General features: G+C 51.0%; 1 protein-coding gene across 1 annotated transcript in view; it reads left to right on the plus strand.

Moving 5' to 3' along the window:
* Window positions 1-15,843, plus strand: part of DNAH2 (dynein axonemal heavy chain 2) — a 136,916-nt gene that overhangs the window by 118,590 nt on the left and 2,483 nt on the right. Inside the window, exons 76-84 of the mRNA XM_081886657.1 lie at window positions 3,551-3,737; window positions 4,799-4,947; window positions 5,837-6,020; window positions 6,791-6,981; window positions 10,394-10,585; window positions 12,928-13,112; window positions 13,257-13,485; window positions 15,266-15,417; window positions 15,510-15,624. Coding sequence (XP_081742783.1) covers window positions 3,551-3,737; window positions 4,799-4,947; window positions 5,837-6,020; window positions 6,791-6,981; window positions 10,394-10,585; window positions 12,928-13,112; window positions 13,257-13,485; window positions 15,266-15,417; window positions 15,510-15,624 — 1,584 coding nt within the window. The remainder of the gene's footprint in view (window positions 1-3,550; window positions 3,738-4,798; window positions 4,948-5,836; window positions 6,021-6,790; window positions 6,982-10,393; window positions 10,586-12,927; window positions 13,113-13,256; window positions 13,486-15,265; window positions 15,418-15,509; window positions 15,625-15,843) is intronic.

Genomic DNA, 15,843 nt, shown 5'->3' on the forward strand with positions numbered 1-15,843 from the left:
GCTGGCTCCAGCGAGATTGCTGGTGTCTGGACTGCAGCTCTGGCAGGGCCTTGGTGTTGAAGGAAGGCTCAGGCAGCTGATTCCCTGCCATAACCGGCCGTCATTGTTTTGGCCAGGGGACATCACTATGGGCCATTGTCCCTGGAGGGTGCTGATCCCTGCTGATGACCAGGTGCAGCACCCATCTGAAGCTCATTCTCTGGCCCATGAAAAGTTTCCAGCCGTTTTGCCACCCATGGCACCCCTGTCTCTTCGCTGCAGGCTACCATGTGTTAATGGAGAAATCTGAGGGCTCCCTTGGACAAAAAACAAGGACACCAGCCAGGAATACCAGAGCAAAACAGCAGCCAGTAGGCTTGGTCTTGATTGAAGACTGTCGTGACAGGACTCCCACCTGCCACCAGGTGGAACAAGATGGAAGCCCCAAACAAAAGAGCCCCCAAACTTTTATTAGCTGCTAATCCCCATGTTACATGCCCCACAAACTACATCACGGTTACATCATAAAAGGGGAGGTCTGGTGGCAATAATCTGAGCATCCTGGACCCTGCCCCATTGTTCTCCTTGCCCTCCACCAAACACCCATCAAGTGAAACAAAAGAGATATTTACATTTCCCTGTTTCCCAGCCAATTTAATCCCACCCTTTTGTCTTCATCTGGGTTTGTTATTTCTGGAATGGCTACCTGTCTGGCACTCAGGTATCAGGATGCCAGGGATTATCACTCAGGCAGAGGGGCTGCTGAGGAGCTGAGCTCACATGTCTATATGAATTTCTGAAGTTTTCCCTGTGAGCCAGTACATAGATAACATTTATCAGCGAATTGTTACATTTGGTATCGTGCAGCAGAGGGCCTTTGAATAGATAGGAAGAAACCGTGATGAAGTGTTTTGTGGGGACAAATCACAAAAGTCACAAAAGTGATTGTGCTGGTTTTGGTAGTGGGGTGCATGTGCATGATATCTGCTGGAGGGACAACCCCCCCCAATACATAAATTCCTGCAACACACGGGATGCTTCTTCTGCCTTTTGCTGCTTCAGAAATTGTCCCCCGTCCTTTAAATCCAGTAGACGACAGTTCTGACACCATCCCACGCCCCATATAAGGCTGGGGTAGGGAAACATTCCTGGCCAAGAGGCCAGATCATTATCTCCCCACCTGCTGGCAGGCCAAATTTGACAAGCGATTGGGGCCCCCCATCTATCAGTCACTTGCCCTCCCAATATTGGGGCTGGGGGTGAGGTGTTATTTTATGAAGAGCATCGGGTCAGTGGCAGTCCTGCTGCTGAATCAGCACAGCCCTGACCATTGTGCATCCCCATTGCCCAGACAAGGGAAGCTTCTGTGGCTTGTTTGCCCCTCTGGGGAGAGAGTTTGGGCTGGCTACCAAGAGGAGCAGTCCCTCTGGATGTGTACAACCCCCAAAAGGTTGAAATCTACTTGGGCCTTGACTTCCGGTGGAGGAACATGGCGGACTGAATGTCTTCTGTCAGCAGGTTGTCGATGGAGATAATTACATGGCGATTGATGATAGCCAATACGTAAATCTTGGCTGTCAAATTCTCCCTGGAGATAATAGTGAACAAGGACTTAAACTCAAATGCTGTGTTCTGTGTCTTTTCAAAATCAAAATGGAAAGCTATGGCTAATGCAACAGGAAATGGGAACAGACGATAAGGAACTGGGTGAAAACGAATATATAATGTAAAGAACTACATGGATGGAATATTATTTTAATATACGATCGCAGTGGAGACACTTGCGTGGACAAAGATGGAAAGCCGTCTTATTTAATATGGAGGAATGGTTTTTGAAATTATTGGAGGCGAAAACCATTGCTGAAATTTATTAATAAAAATAATTAGATAACCCCTTTTGGACTTTTTGTGTAAAAAGGAAACGGAATTAATTTGATACATTTGGGTTGTAAGATTGGGGAAATATTGCCTAACAGAAGGTAGATCAGTTGGATGTCATTCTAGAGTGAATATTTCAAATAATTTCTTTTATATAACTGACAGATGGAAAATCAGAAGTCCGTTATGTTCTTTTTATTTTCTTTTATATTTCTGTTTTTCCTTTGATGCTGTCTCTTTCCCTTTCTGCTTTTATTTAGTTTAGTTTTTTTAGCTTATTGCATTATGAAAAAGCTTTAATAAAATCTTACATTATTTTTTTTAAAAAATAGAAATCTCCCCAGGCCTTGCCCCACAACAGAGGCATGCCATGTGGGCAGTCAAGGGCAGAATGCAGCTTGGCCGTCCCACAGGTCCTTGGGTGAGACGTCTGGGAGGTTTTCCCAGAGCCTGGCTTTGTAATCTGAGAGGCCCTTGAAGCTCGGCCAAGCCCCGTCCATGACAACGGGCCAGAGAGCAAGACTGGCTCCCCGCCTAGCAGGACAGCCATGGAGAGGGGGAAGCAGAGGGGGAAAGCCACCCCAACCTCCTGCAGCCTGCTCCTCGCTATATGTTTCCTGAGGGGAAATCCAGAGCAGGCCGGGAAATGGCCAGAGACTTTTCCTTCCCCCTACTTTCACCTTGAGGTCCAAGGCTGGCCCCCACCTGGGCACACCTGGCATTATACACCTTTCAGTGCCATTCTTGAGGTGACTATATGTGTGTGTGTCCATGGCCAGATTTGCTGCCAAGGTCAGCTCCAGGGGCCCTCTCTCTGGCGACCATATTTTACCCATAATCTTCCCTGCTTTGCCTGTGCCATTCCTCCCCTGGTGAGGAGAGTCTCCTGCTATGGGACGTATCCCCACCCTTGCCATAGAGGTGGGAAGAATCTGACCAGAGCCCTTCATGCCCAGGATGCTGGGCCCATCCCAGCCCTACTGGAGAAGATGGCGGATGTTCAGAAATACCTTGGCATACGCGGAGGCCTGCTTCACCTCCCCCAAATACTTGAAAGCAAAGGTGTATCAAATAGCTTGATCTTCCCCCATGGATTTGCCTAATCCTCTTTTAAAACCACCCGAAGAAATTTAAAGACTATTTGCAGAAATATTGTAAAATTAATGAATGTTAAAATGATGTTGGATTGAAACGAAATGGCTTTAGCAACAGGTTAAAAAGAGTATGAAAAAATGGATTGATAATCAGATGAAAATACGAAGCTATAATATGTTAAGATATAGAATTAAGATAAAAACAATGAGGGAAAGGATTTGCTGAATCAACCATGTGAACTGGAATTCAAAAATGGGAGGTGTGAGGAGGTCAGGAAACAGGTAAACAAAATATAAGACATGAAAAGATTGATTTCTTTTTAATTGTTTTTCTTTATTTTTCATGTATTTTGTATTTTTTCTTTGTATTTTTGTACTTTTTTTGTTATCCTTATTTTTTCTTTCTTTATTCTGTAACTTCGTTTTGTTTGTAAAACTTCAATAAATATCATTATAAAAAAAAATTAAAAAAAATAAAACCACCCGAGCTGACGGCCTCCTGTGGGAGGGAGTTCCGCAGTTGAACCGTGTGTTGTGGGAAGGAGCACTTTCAACGAAAACCTGTCCTGATTCTTCCATCGTTCCCTTCCTGCTTGCAGGTGCTGGACAGGGAAGGGCAGATGGACAACCCCTGCACCAGCTGGCTGGCCGACATCTACTGGGACAACATCACCGAGCTGGACAAGCTCACCAACTTCCACGGCATCATGAACTCCTTTGAGCAGTACCCTCGCGACTGGAACCTCTGGTACACCAACTCCAAGCCGGAGAAAGCCATGCTTCCAGGTCAGTCACCGCCCGTCTGCTGAGCTGCGCAGTCCCTGCCCTCGGATTGTGTCCATGCCCCCCCCCCCAAATAAAACCGGGAGGGGGTCCAGTGGAAATGGGTTAACTGCCATCCTCCAGAACAGAGTTGGAGCACTGGATCTGGCCGGCGGGCTGGATCCAAAACTAGCCCACCCACCTGTCAATCACCTGATATTCTGTGCAGCGCCATCTTAAGCATATCTGGTGCCATGGTGCAAAGTTCCCTTCAGTGCACCCCCCCCCCCCGTTTCCCAGACCTTTTTTTAGAGAGGATGGCGGGGCTGGAGGAGGCGGGCAGCAGCTGGAGGGCGGCTCCTCTGGCGGAGGCTGGATGCGGCGCCTCCTGGCTCAGCTGGATGCTTCGTGCCGCAGTGGCCACGGCAAACAGAGGCTCTGGGCGTGGCGCTGCTTCGGCGCAGGTGGCATGGCAGAAGCGGGTGGAGGGCGGTGAGCTGATGCCGGGAGGTGTTGCGTCCAGCCTCCACCTCTTCCCTGGCGCCCTCCAGAACTTGGCACCCTGGCGCCCAACGCCACTAGCCTCTATGGGTAAGACGCCCCTGGTCCTGTGACATCCAGGAAATCTTCCCTTGCAGCCTCGGCTTGAACTCTAGATCCAGAAGTTATAGCCTACCTTTTTCCTCCAAGGAGCTCAAGTACAGTGCCCTCCCCCTCCTCGGTTATTCAGAACAACGCTGTGAGGTGGGCTTAGGCCGAGAGGCAGGTATCCAGGGAGCTTTGTGGCCAAATGGGGATTCGAAGCCAGGGCTCCCAGGTCCTAGTGCAACACTATAGCCACTGTACCGGCATACTTTGGAAGCCCCAAGCCTCTGAAAAGGGGTGTTCTTGGTGCAGATAACCCCTCTAGGACCACCTCCAGTGAGAGGTCTGTCCTTATGCACTGGAGATGTGGGAGTCAAGCTGACATGGGGGGCGACCACTGGCTCTGGTGGGAATGCCAGGCCTTCTCTACAGCCCACCCACTGGGCCCCTCTTCAGTTTCAGGTGGTCTCCCCCCACCCATGCCTTGTCGCCCCCTGCAGGTGAGTGGGAGAACTCCTGTAACCAGATGCAGCGGATGCTGGTCGTCCGGTCCCTGCGGCCAGACCGCGTGGCTTTCTGCGTCACGGCCTTCATCGTCTCTAACTTGGGCTCCCAGTTCATCGAGCCACCCGTGCTGAACATGAAGTCGGTGAGTGGCAGCGTCTGTGGCACTTGGGGGGATCCTAGGCCCTTACCCACTCCCATGTTCTTTCTCTTTCTCTGTTGCAATTTTATAATGCATATAAACAGAACAGTTATGAACGCAGATGACAATTAAAAGAAGAAGAGCAAATCTATAAAGCTGGCACGTGGAATGAATACAGCTGCACATGGGTTAAAATGACAAAGTCATGAGAGAAAAAAGGGAGAATAAGCGTTGTCTTCAGCATAAAGAGTATTAGTGATATCTGATTATCAAGTGTAGTTCCAGATTTGCCAGTCTTGTGATGAAGGTGGTCTTGGAAATAATGGTTCTGTTGTGTATATAACCCCCTCCTTCCATGTACTGATGCTCCATGCTTGAGTATTGATGCTCTGGTGCTTGTAGTGTTACTTCAGTATCAATACTGAGTGAGAGCCAGTGTGGTGTAGTGGTTAAGAGCGGTAGTCTCGTGATCTGGGGAACCGGGTTCGATTCTCCGCTCCTCCACATGCAGCTGCTGGGTGAGCTTGGGCCAGTCACACTTCTTTGAAGTCTCTCAGCCCCACTCACCTCACAGAGTGTTTGTTGTGGGGAAGGAAGGGAAAGGAGAATGTGAGCCGCTTTGAGACTCCTGTGGGTAGTGATAAAGCGGGACATTGAATCCAAATTCTTCTTCTTCTTCTTTTTTCAACTGCTCTAGAGAATGGTCTCTGCAGATGGATTGAGGCAGGAGTAATAGGAGTGTCAACATGCCCCCCCCCCATATTCATAGATATGGGAATGACCTCAAAGTCACTGCCCCAATCCTGTCCTGCCTCAGCTACCCGGTCGCTCCCTGTGGCCTAGAATGATTTCCCTCCCCATTTTGTCCTTCTCTTCCCATCTCTGGACGCAGGTGGTGGATGACTCCACGACCAAGACCCCTCTGATCTTCGTGCTGTCCCCTGGCGTCGACCCCACCTCCTCCCTGCTCCAGCTGGCCGAGCAGTCGGGCATGGCGCAGCACTTCCAAGCCCTCTCGCTGGGCCAGGGCCAGGCGCCCATCGCCACCCGCATGATCAAAGATGGCGTCCACCAAGGTGGGTCCAGCTCCCAACAGGCGAGCCTGCCGCGTCCGCCCGACCCCTTCAGATCTCTGGAGCAGAGATGGGGAACGTCTCCAGGTCTTCTGGGGCTCCCATCATGGCCAGCGATGGCGGGAGTTGTAGTCCAACAACTTCTGGAGAGGAACGGCTGCTCTGGAGGCAAATCTAGCTTACGTGGGGGGGGGGAGGCATTCCTGCTCCCGGTCTGCCCCACGGAGAGCCTCAAGGTCCATAAATAGCAACACCCTAGTGGTCCCGGGCCCCAAGGAAGTTAGATTAGCTTCAACCAGAGTCTGGGCCTTTTCAACACTGGCCCCGACATGGTGGAACGCTCTGCCTCATGAGACCAGGGCCCTGCGGGATCCGATTTCTTTCCGCAGGGCCTGTAAGACAGAGTTGTTCCGCCTGGCCTTTGCCTTGGAGCCAATTTGATTCCCTCCCTCTCTTTCTTTTTCCTTCTCCTCCTATGATGAGGCTGCATTTTAACATTTTATTATTTTAATGTTGTGTTTTAATCTTGTTTTTAAGGTGTATTCATTCAACTTGTTTTTATTATTGCTTGTTAGCCACCCTGAGCCCGGCCTTGGCTGGGGAGGGCGGGGTATAAATAAAAATTATTATTAGTAGTAGTATTATTATTATTTCCCTGAGTCTTCCTTCATAGATCCTGCTCAGCTCACGCCTTGGCAGCCCCCCTGTCCCTTGCCAAGCAGATGTGGGGCCTCTCCACCCTCTAACCTGACTTTGCCATTCTTTCCCGGCAGGCAACTGGGTCTTCCTGGCCAACTGCCACCTCTCTCTCTCCTGGATGCCCCAGCTGGACAAACTGGTGGAGCAGCTGCAGGTGGAGGAGCCGCATCCCTCCTTCCGCCTGTGGCTCAGCTCCAGCCCCCACCCAGACTTCCCCATCTCCATCTTGCAGGCCGGCATCAAGATGACCACGGAGCCCCCCACGGTGAGAGCAAAAGAGCCAGGTGGCCAAAAGGGGCGGGGTGGGGGGCTCTTTCGTCATTTCCTCCTCCCACCACCTGTTCCCCAGGGGCCCCCCACACCCAAGGCCCCAGCCCAGCCCTACGAAAGCCACAGGCTTCCTTCTCCTCTTGGGTCAAGTTAAAAGTTCCCCTCTGCCTTACTCCCGATTGGCAACTTCACGTCAGGTCATTTCCCCCCCTTCATTATAGAGCAAATATATAGTTTGAGGATGAACTGGGGGGAAGTGTGTGTGTGTTTAAGTCAAGCATAGGCAAACTTGGCCCTCCAGATGTTTTTGGCCTACAAGTCTCATCATCTTCGGTCCAGTATACCTGAAGGAGCGTCTCCACCCCCATCATTCAGCTGGGGGTGGTCCAGCGCCGAGGGCCTTCTGGCGGTTCCCTCGCTGCAAGAAGCCAAGTTACAGGGAACCAGGGACAGGGCCTTCTCGGTAGTGGCACCCGCCCTGTGGAACACCCTCCCACCAGATGTCAAAGAGAACAACAAGTACCAGACTTTTAGACAACATCTGAAGGCATCCCTGTTTAGGGAAGCTTTTAATATCTGATGCATTACTATATTTTAATATTGTGTTGGAAGCCGCCCAGAGTGGCTGTGGAAACCCAGCCAGATGGGCGGGGTATAAATAATAAATTATTATTATTATTATTATCCCTGCTAGCAGGACCAGTGGTCAGGGATGATGGGAATTGTAGTCTCCAAACATCTGGAGGGCCGAGTTTGCCTATGCCTGGTTTAAGTACACAACAAGAGCCAGTCATCTAGTCCAGGCTCCTCTTCTCACAGTAGCCAATCAGATGCCCCAAAGGCAAACCCTCAACCAGGATTCGAACACAGGAGCCCTCTCCCCTCCTGTGGTTTCCAGCAGCTAGTATTCAGAAGCATTGTTGTTTCTGACTGTGGAGGCAGACCAGAGACATCACGGGCTCGGAGCCCTTGAAAGCCCTCTCCTCCATGACTTTGTTTGTTCCCCCTTTAAAGCTTTGCCGGCCACCCAGACAAAATTGTTTGAATACATAGAATTGGCGAAATTGACTTATAAGATTCGGAACCAAAAAGAAGCAAAGTTCGAAAAGGATTGGAGTAAATTTGTTGAATATATACGGAGTAATTGTAAGAATTTAAAAACTGTAGCAGGATTAATGTAAATCTTGTGATGTGGATGGAGTGTAAATGAGAAACTGTAAGAAAAGATTTGAGACATGAAAACCGTTGAAGGGATGGAAGGAAGTCCGGGCGCAATAAGGTGCAGGGTAAATAAGAAGACATAAAATTTTTTGAATGTAAGAGTATTTATTTTATTTGTTGATGTTACAAAAAAGCAATAAAAAGTATTTTAATAATATTAATAATAATAATAATAATAATAATAATAATAATAATAATAATAATAATAGCTTTGCCGGCCATCACTGCCTCCTGTGGGAGGGAGTTCCATAGTTTAACTATTCACAGCACGAAGAAATACTTTTCAAAAGCAGACCTGAATCTTCCAACATTCGGCTTCTTTGCATGTCCACAAGTCCTAGCCTTAAGAGCATAGCTGTCAAGTGTCCTTTATTTGAAGGGACAGTCCCTTATTCCAGCGCCAAGTCCCGCTGCTGTCCCTTATTGATGGATGTCCCTTAAATGTCCCTTAAAGGATGTCCCTTAAATTTCAAAGGAAGCAGCTCCTCTCCCTCCCTCCCTGCCGGCCAGGGAGGAGGGAGGCTCCAACTGTGTTGCTTGGCTGTGTTGCTCACCCAATAAGAAGTCTAAGAACGACTGGGGGGTGGAGCTTGCATGCCTTGTGTGTGGCTAGTTAATGCAAGCTGAGGAGGTTTTTTGAATGCTGGACGCCATTTTGTTGCACGTGCTGCTGCAAACTTTGCAGTGCAAAGCCAGGCCGGGGAGCCATCTTAAGTTGAGGCTGAATAGGCCTTGTGGTGCATGTGATTCAGATTCTAGTCAGTTGAACCTCTGGTTACAAAGTTGGTTGGACAGTGTTCTCGAAGCTACCAGAATGAGTTTGACCAGAATGCAGGAGGACAGGAAGACTGGAGTGCCTGGGACAGGCGAGGCTGCAGGTCCCTTATTTTGGCTGCTGGCCCCTTATTTTCAAATCTGTAAGTTGACAGCTATGTAAGAGAGAGAGGGAGAAAAACCTTTCTCTACACACTCTCTCCATGCTATGTTACAAATTTCTAACATGTCGCCTCTCCCTCGCCTTTTCTCTGAACTAAAAAGTCCCGAGCACTGCAGCCTTTCCGGCGTGTATGTTGTCGCAGCCAGAACCCACAGCCTTATCTCTCTTGCCCTGACCTGGCCACTGTGATCCACGCAACAGTCACCTCCAGACTGGGTTATTGTAACTCGCTCTACGTGGGGCTGCCCTTGAGACTGACCCAGAAACTCCAGCGGGTGCAGAATGCCGCGGCGAGACTCCATACGGGGTCCTCGCTGCGAGATCACATTCATCCGGTACTATACCAGCTGCACTGGCTCCCGGTGGAGTACAGGATCAGGTTTAAGGTGCTGGTTTTAACCTTCAAAGCCCTATACGGCCTAGGACCCTCGTACCTACGGGACCGCCTCTCCTGGTATGCCCCACAGAGAAACTTACGGTCTTCAAATAAAAACATCTTGAAGGTCCCAGGCCACAGAGAAGTTAGGCTGGCCTCAACTAGAGCCAGGGCCTTCTCGGCTGCGGCTCCAATCTGGTGGAACGCTCTGTCACAAGAGACTAGGGCCCTGCAGGACCTGACATCTTTCCGCAGGGCCTGCAAGACAGAGTTGTTCCACCAGGCCTTTGGTCAGGGCGCAGCCTGACTCCCTCCTCTGGCAACCTGCACAGAATTTTGCTTAATCGGTTGCCATCAATTTGATTTTAATTAATTTTTATAATGAAATACTTTTAGAATGTGTGATTATTTGACTGTTTGATTGTTGTTAGCCGCCCTGAGCCCGGCTTCGGCTGGGGAGGGCGGGATATAAATAAAATTTATTATTATTATTATTATTATTATTATTATTATTATTATTATTAGGCCCAACGTGGCTCCCCTGGAAGCGCAGAGCAGAGAAGCCAGACCATGCTCTCAGGCCTCTGCCTTCCTCTCCAGCCCTCCCAAGAGCCATGACCAGTTTTCCTTTCCCCCCTCCATTTCCTAAGAAAACTCCCTGCATTCCTGGAGTCCAGGCAACCAAAACAGGTTATGAAACAGCCTCTTAATCAACATGGCTGGTTCTGGATCGTCAGCCTGGTGCTCAAACAGGGGAGACAAGTCACGGAAAACAGGCCAAGCCCATTGCTGCCCCTGCCACCCCCTCCTGGTTCCTTGATGCCTCCTGCAAGGTCAGTCGTGAGCCTGCCCCTCTCCTCCTCCCTTTGACAGGGCCTGAAAGCCAACATGAAGCGCCTCTACCAGCTCATCACGGAGCCCCAGTTCAACCGCTGCACGAAGCCCTCCAAGTACAAGAAGCTGCTCTTTGCCCTCTGCTTCTTCCACAGCATCCTGCTGGAGCGGAAGAAGTTCCTCCAGCTGGGCTGGAACATCGTCTACGGCTTCAACGACTCGGATTTTGAGGTGGAAAGGGTTCGGGAGGGATTGGGAGACCAGGAAAAGGGGTGGGTTCTGGAGGGGAGCCTGTCTGTGCCTTCGTTTTCTGGGCTCTGACGGGCCAGGCCACCAGGCTCCCGTGTATGCTCAGAAAACCCCAGAACAAACTGCGGCCGAGCCCTCCCTGTGGCCTGAAGTGCCTGGGAGTGCCACCTGCCCTGTCGGTGACTCGTGGAAGTTAGTTGGCAGCTCGCCACACCTCGACTCGTGTCATGTAGCAGCAAAGTCTGCAGCGCTCCAGCCGAGTCCAGAGATTTCCTTCTCCCAGCAGAACAGCTTCTTCCAGAGTCCCCAAATAAGGGGAAAGCTCCATTAAACATTGCTATCATATACAGTACTGCTGGACTTTAAAGATGCATATGTACAGAGAGATCCACTAACACTAGCACCATGCTGGCTAATGCTGCTGTGTAAAACAACAACAAATTTTTCGCTCTATAAGACGCACCAGACCATAAGATGCACCTAGTTTTTGGAGGAGGAAAACAAGGGGGGAAATATTCTGAATCTCAGAAGCCAGAACAGCAAGAGGGATCGCTGCGCAGTGAAAGCAGCAATCCCTCTTGCTATTCTGGCTTCTGGGATAGCTGCACAGCCTGCATTCGCTCCATAAGACGCACACACATTTCCCCTTACTTTTTAGGAGGGAAAAAGTGAGTCTTATAGAGCAAAAAATACGGTAATTTATTATTTATACCCCGTCTATCTGGCTGGGTTTCCCCAGCCACTCTGGGCGGCTTCTAACACAATATTAAAATACAGTAATGCATCAAACATTAAAAGTTTCCCTAAACGGGGCTGCCTTCAGATGTTGTCTAAAAGTCTGGTAGTTGTTGTTCTCTTTGACATCTGGTGGGAGGGCGTTCCACAGGACGGGCACCACCACCGAGAAGGCCCTCTGCCTGATTCCCTGTAACTTGGTTACACACATCTTCTTCCCCTGTCTCACAGATTCAGTCTGACCCTGACAACAAGCAGGATAGCATCAGGACAGGACTTCACATAATGAAAGCAATGCCCCAGAGACTATTATACCTGTCTCTACATTCCTGAACCAGTGGGAGGATGAGCGATTCAGCCGGTCATGCACACGACCTTGCTGGTGTTGCTATGGTAACCCCAGTGCACCTGACAGCCTTATCTCAGAACATCCATATATGTTCACATTACACCAACATGCTCCACGCCACTGGGGCTCACTCACACCAGTCCTTTCACCCTTATTCCGTCTGCCATGTTCCTTTGGAACATGGGCGCAAGCATGAGTTGCAGAGGTGTGTGGGGTGGTAAGGAGGTCTGGCCACAAGGGCTTTAGATGGATGTAGTGGCATAGCATGGGTTGTCAGAACCCGGGGCAAGGCAAGTAATTTGTGCCCCCTAACCCGGTAGGGGCAGAGAGCTGCGAGTGTGAGCGCGTCCCCCCCAGATGTTGCGCCCGGTGCGGCTGGCCCCCCCTGCACCCCCACTCTACGCCACTGGATGGATGCTGGCGAATGGGTGAATTCTCGATGCTCAGCTTGGGGGTGGTCCCCAAGCGTCCCGTAGGCTGCCTGCTGAGAAAGAGGGAACCACAGCTGGGCCTCTGGGCTGATGATAATTTGGTTATTTTATTATTTATACCTAGCCTGGGCAGCTTACAGCACATAAAATATTGCAAAATGTACATAGTTTTCATACACAGGTGACTGCAATTATTGATCTCAGTTATATACAGTGGTACCTCAGGTTACATACGCTTCAGGTTACAGACTCCGCTAACCCAGAAATAGTGCTTCAGGTTAAGAACTTTGCTTCAGGATGAGAACAGAAATCGTGTTCTGGTGGAGCGGCGGCTGCAGGAGGCCCCATTAGCTAAAGTGGTGCTTCAGGTTAAGAACAGTTTCAGGTTAAGTACGGACCTCCGGAATGAATTAAGTACTTAGCCCGAGGTACAAGAAATGTTCATAAATGTACCAACCAAGTGCATACTTGGTACAAATATAAATACTGGGCTAATCCATACTTCCGCATGTGGTCCTGGCAGTTTCCCCCTTGCCCTGCTTCTTTCCAAGGGAAAACCTGCTCTTTAGTGATACATCAGAACAAATGGCAATCTGGGAAGAAAAGCCCATATTCCTGTTAACTCTGATTGAGCACTAAAGAGTAATTTTTTCCCCAGGAGGGTGGCAGAAGCAGCAGAACGAGGGGCGGTGTGGGTAAGCCAGTCTGTACTGGGGAACCCCGCCCTTGTACACCCCAGTCCAGGTGGCTACGGCAGGCGCTCCCTCGGCCCACTCCCTTGTCACCTGTGACTCTTCCTTCCCTGCCAGGTGTCAGAGAACCTCCTGAGCTTGTACCTGGATGAGTACGAGGAGACCCCCTGGGACGCCCTCAAGTACCTGATCGCTGGGGTCAATTACGGGGGCCACGTGACGGACGACTGGGACCGACGCCTCCTCACCACCTACATCAACGACTACTTCTGCGAGCAAAGTGTGGCTGCCCCCTTCTACAAGTGAGCTGGTGCCTGGGATGGCGGGGAGAGGTTGGGAGCTGGGAAAGCTGGGATCAGCGTGCTTGTTGGGACAGAGACGTCCCCTGATGCAGGAGGAAACCTTTCCCTGAGCAAGCCGGCTGGCTGGCCTCCCTCCCCCTGCAGGCTCTCCGTGCTGGACACCTACTTAATCCCCAAGGATGGCAACATTGCCTCCTACAAGGAATACATCAGCCTGCTGCCCGGCATGGACCCACCTGAAGCCTTTGGCCAGCACCCCAACGCCGACGTGGCCTCCCAGATCACCGAAGCCAGGACGCTCTTCGAGACGCTGCTTTCCCTGCAGCCCCAGACCACGCCCACCGGAGTGGCCGGGCAGAGCCGCGAGGACAAGGTACCCAGGGAGGATGGGCATCCACGGGGCGAAGTGTTGTTGTAAACAAAAATTGCCCTTTTCCCTTATGGGGTATCCAAGAGCCCATATAGAGTCCTTACATAGGTTCCCTATTGGTAGGAGAAGATAACAGAGGCCAACCAGAGAATACTGAGAAGCAAAGCAGCTAGTAAGCCTGATCTTTATTGATCTGTTGCAACAGGGTGCTCCCCTCACACGCAGGAAAGGAGGAGGACCCAGAAAAATGGCGTGCAAGGCCTTATAAAGACTTTTGAAATTGCCACCCTGTAGATCAAGACCACCCCCAGAAACATCATACATACGTCACAGAAAAGGCGGTCTAAAACAGAACATTTGAATGTTGTTTTTCTCCTGTCCTTGTTTATCTCCTGTCTGGCAGGTTACTTGATTGGATTTCCCGGGGAGCCTGGCCAGTCTTTTGTAGTGATAAATACTTATTTCCTGGGCCAGGTCACACGCTCACACCCTATTCAAACACAGACATACCCTTAAGACAGGATTTGTGAAGGAAAAGGCAATGGGGAGGCTTTTCCACATTGACCTTGCAGAGAAAACATTTGCTCATTTTAGGAATAAAATGGCTTCAGGTCGGTCTTCCTGTGCTGATCTATGTACGTGCAGTTATGAACATTACCATATATCTAAGACCATAATATTCCTATCACAGCGTGCACTGCTCTGGCGTCCTGGGCAGCCCTCCTGAGCTGGCCTTTGTGTGGCAGGCAAGCAGCCCGTGTCTCACACTTGCGAAAGGCCCTCACAGCTCCTTATTTGAACTTCCTGGATCCCAGGAGGCACCCTCCGAATGTACGCTTTGTGGCGATGAGAGCAGACTCGGCGCATGCTCAGGGGCACTCTTGTCTCGGAACAGTCCTTCTGAGGCTGAGCCCTGGTGCAGTGATACCAAAGAGCAGGGCACGTTCCCTCGTTTCTTAGGTCTGTCGGAGCACATTTTGTCTCCTTTCCCGAATGTCTGGGGCCCTGCAGAACCGGATTGTGAGCAGTCTCGGGGAGCAGGGGGTGGTTACTGGAAAACCACCAGCCACCTTCCTGCCGGTGCCCTGCATACTGTATTTTTCACTCTATAGGGCGCACCGGACCATAGGGCACATCTAGTTTTTTGGGGGGGTGGGGAATAAAGGGGAAAAAAATATTTCTGCCCCCAGCCCCAAAGAGCAAAGAAGCCAAGACAGCCAGCCGGATCCATCCCGCCGGCTGTCTTGGCTTCCTCTTTAGCCACGCACAGCTTCTCCAGCTGGGAGAGGCTGCGCATGGCTTTGGCAGAAGCCAAAACAACGAGCAGGATGGATCCCAATCGCTATCTTGGTTCCTTTTTAGCCAGAGGGCTGGGGCGGGGGAAGCCCGAGCTTCCCCCGACCCCAGCCCCCAGAACGGGTCCGAGAGCGGGAGCGAGGTTGCACGCAACCTCGCCTTCGCTCCCGGAGCTTGCTGCTATCCGCAAGCCTTCTGAGCCCGGCGGGAACTCCCGCAGGCTCTGAAGGCTTACGGATATCTGCCTGAAGCCCGGGGCGTGCTTCGGGATGCAGGCTGCTATCTGCAAGCCTTTGGAGCCTGCGGGAGTTCCCGCCGGGATGCAGGCTGCTATCCGCTCTGAAGGCTTGCGGATAGCTTCCTGAAGCCTGCATTCGCTCCGTAGGACGCACACACATTTCCCCTTCATTTTTGGAGGGGGAAAAGTGCGTCCTATAGAGTGAAAAATACGGTATCTCTTCTCTCTGTCCCTTCTCCCCCTCTCCAGGTGCTGGAGCTTTCAGCAGACGTGCGCAGCAAGATCCCGGAGGAGATCGACTACGAAGGCACCTGCAAGGTGCTGTCTGGGGACCCCTCCCCGCTCAACGTGGTCTTGCTGCAGGAAATTCAGCGCTACAACTCCTTGCTGCAGGTCATCAAGTGAGTGCCCGGGGGGACAGGGCAGGCCAGGCCTCAGCAGCCCCCAGTCCCTTTCTGGTGCTCACCTCAGCTTCTCTCTTCCTCTGCCATAGTTCCTCCCTGGTGGAGCTGGAGAAGGGCATTCAGGGCCTGGTGGTCATGTCTACGGACCTGGAGGAGATCTTCAACTGCATCTTTGACGCCCGCGTCCCCCCCATGTGGGAGAGGGTAAGGTGGGGGACCTGGGGTCCCTGAAGGAGCAGGAAGGAGGGTGTGATCTTGAAGCTCCAAGCTGTTCGTCTCCCTCGAGGAGAGAGCACCCTGGCGCTTTGCAGGTAGAAACACCTGTTGTTTTGCTTGTGAACATATTTTACCCAGGGGTATGAGAGATTTCAGGAGAGAGGTGTTTCTGGAATCCCTTGTGGGACCCACCAGGTTTCTACCCCC

This window comes from Podarcis melisellensis (assembly GCF_964234715.1).
Source record: "Podarcis melisellensis genome assembly, chromosome: 13".
In the NCBI taxonomy this organism is placed as follows: domain Eukaryota; kingdom Metazoa; phylum Chordata; class Lepidosauria; order Squamata; family Lacertidae; genus Podarcis; species Podarcis melisellensis.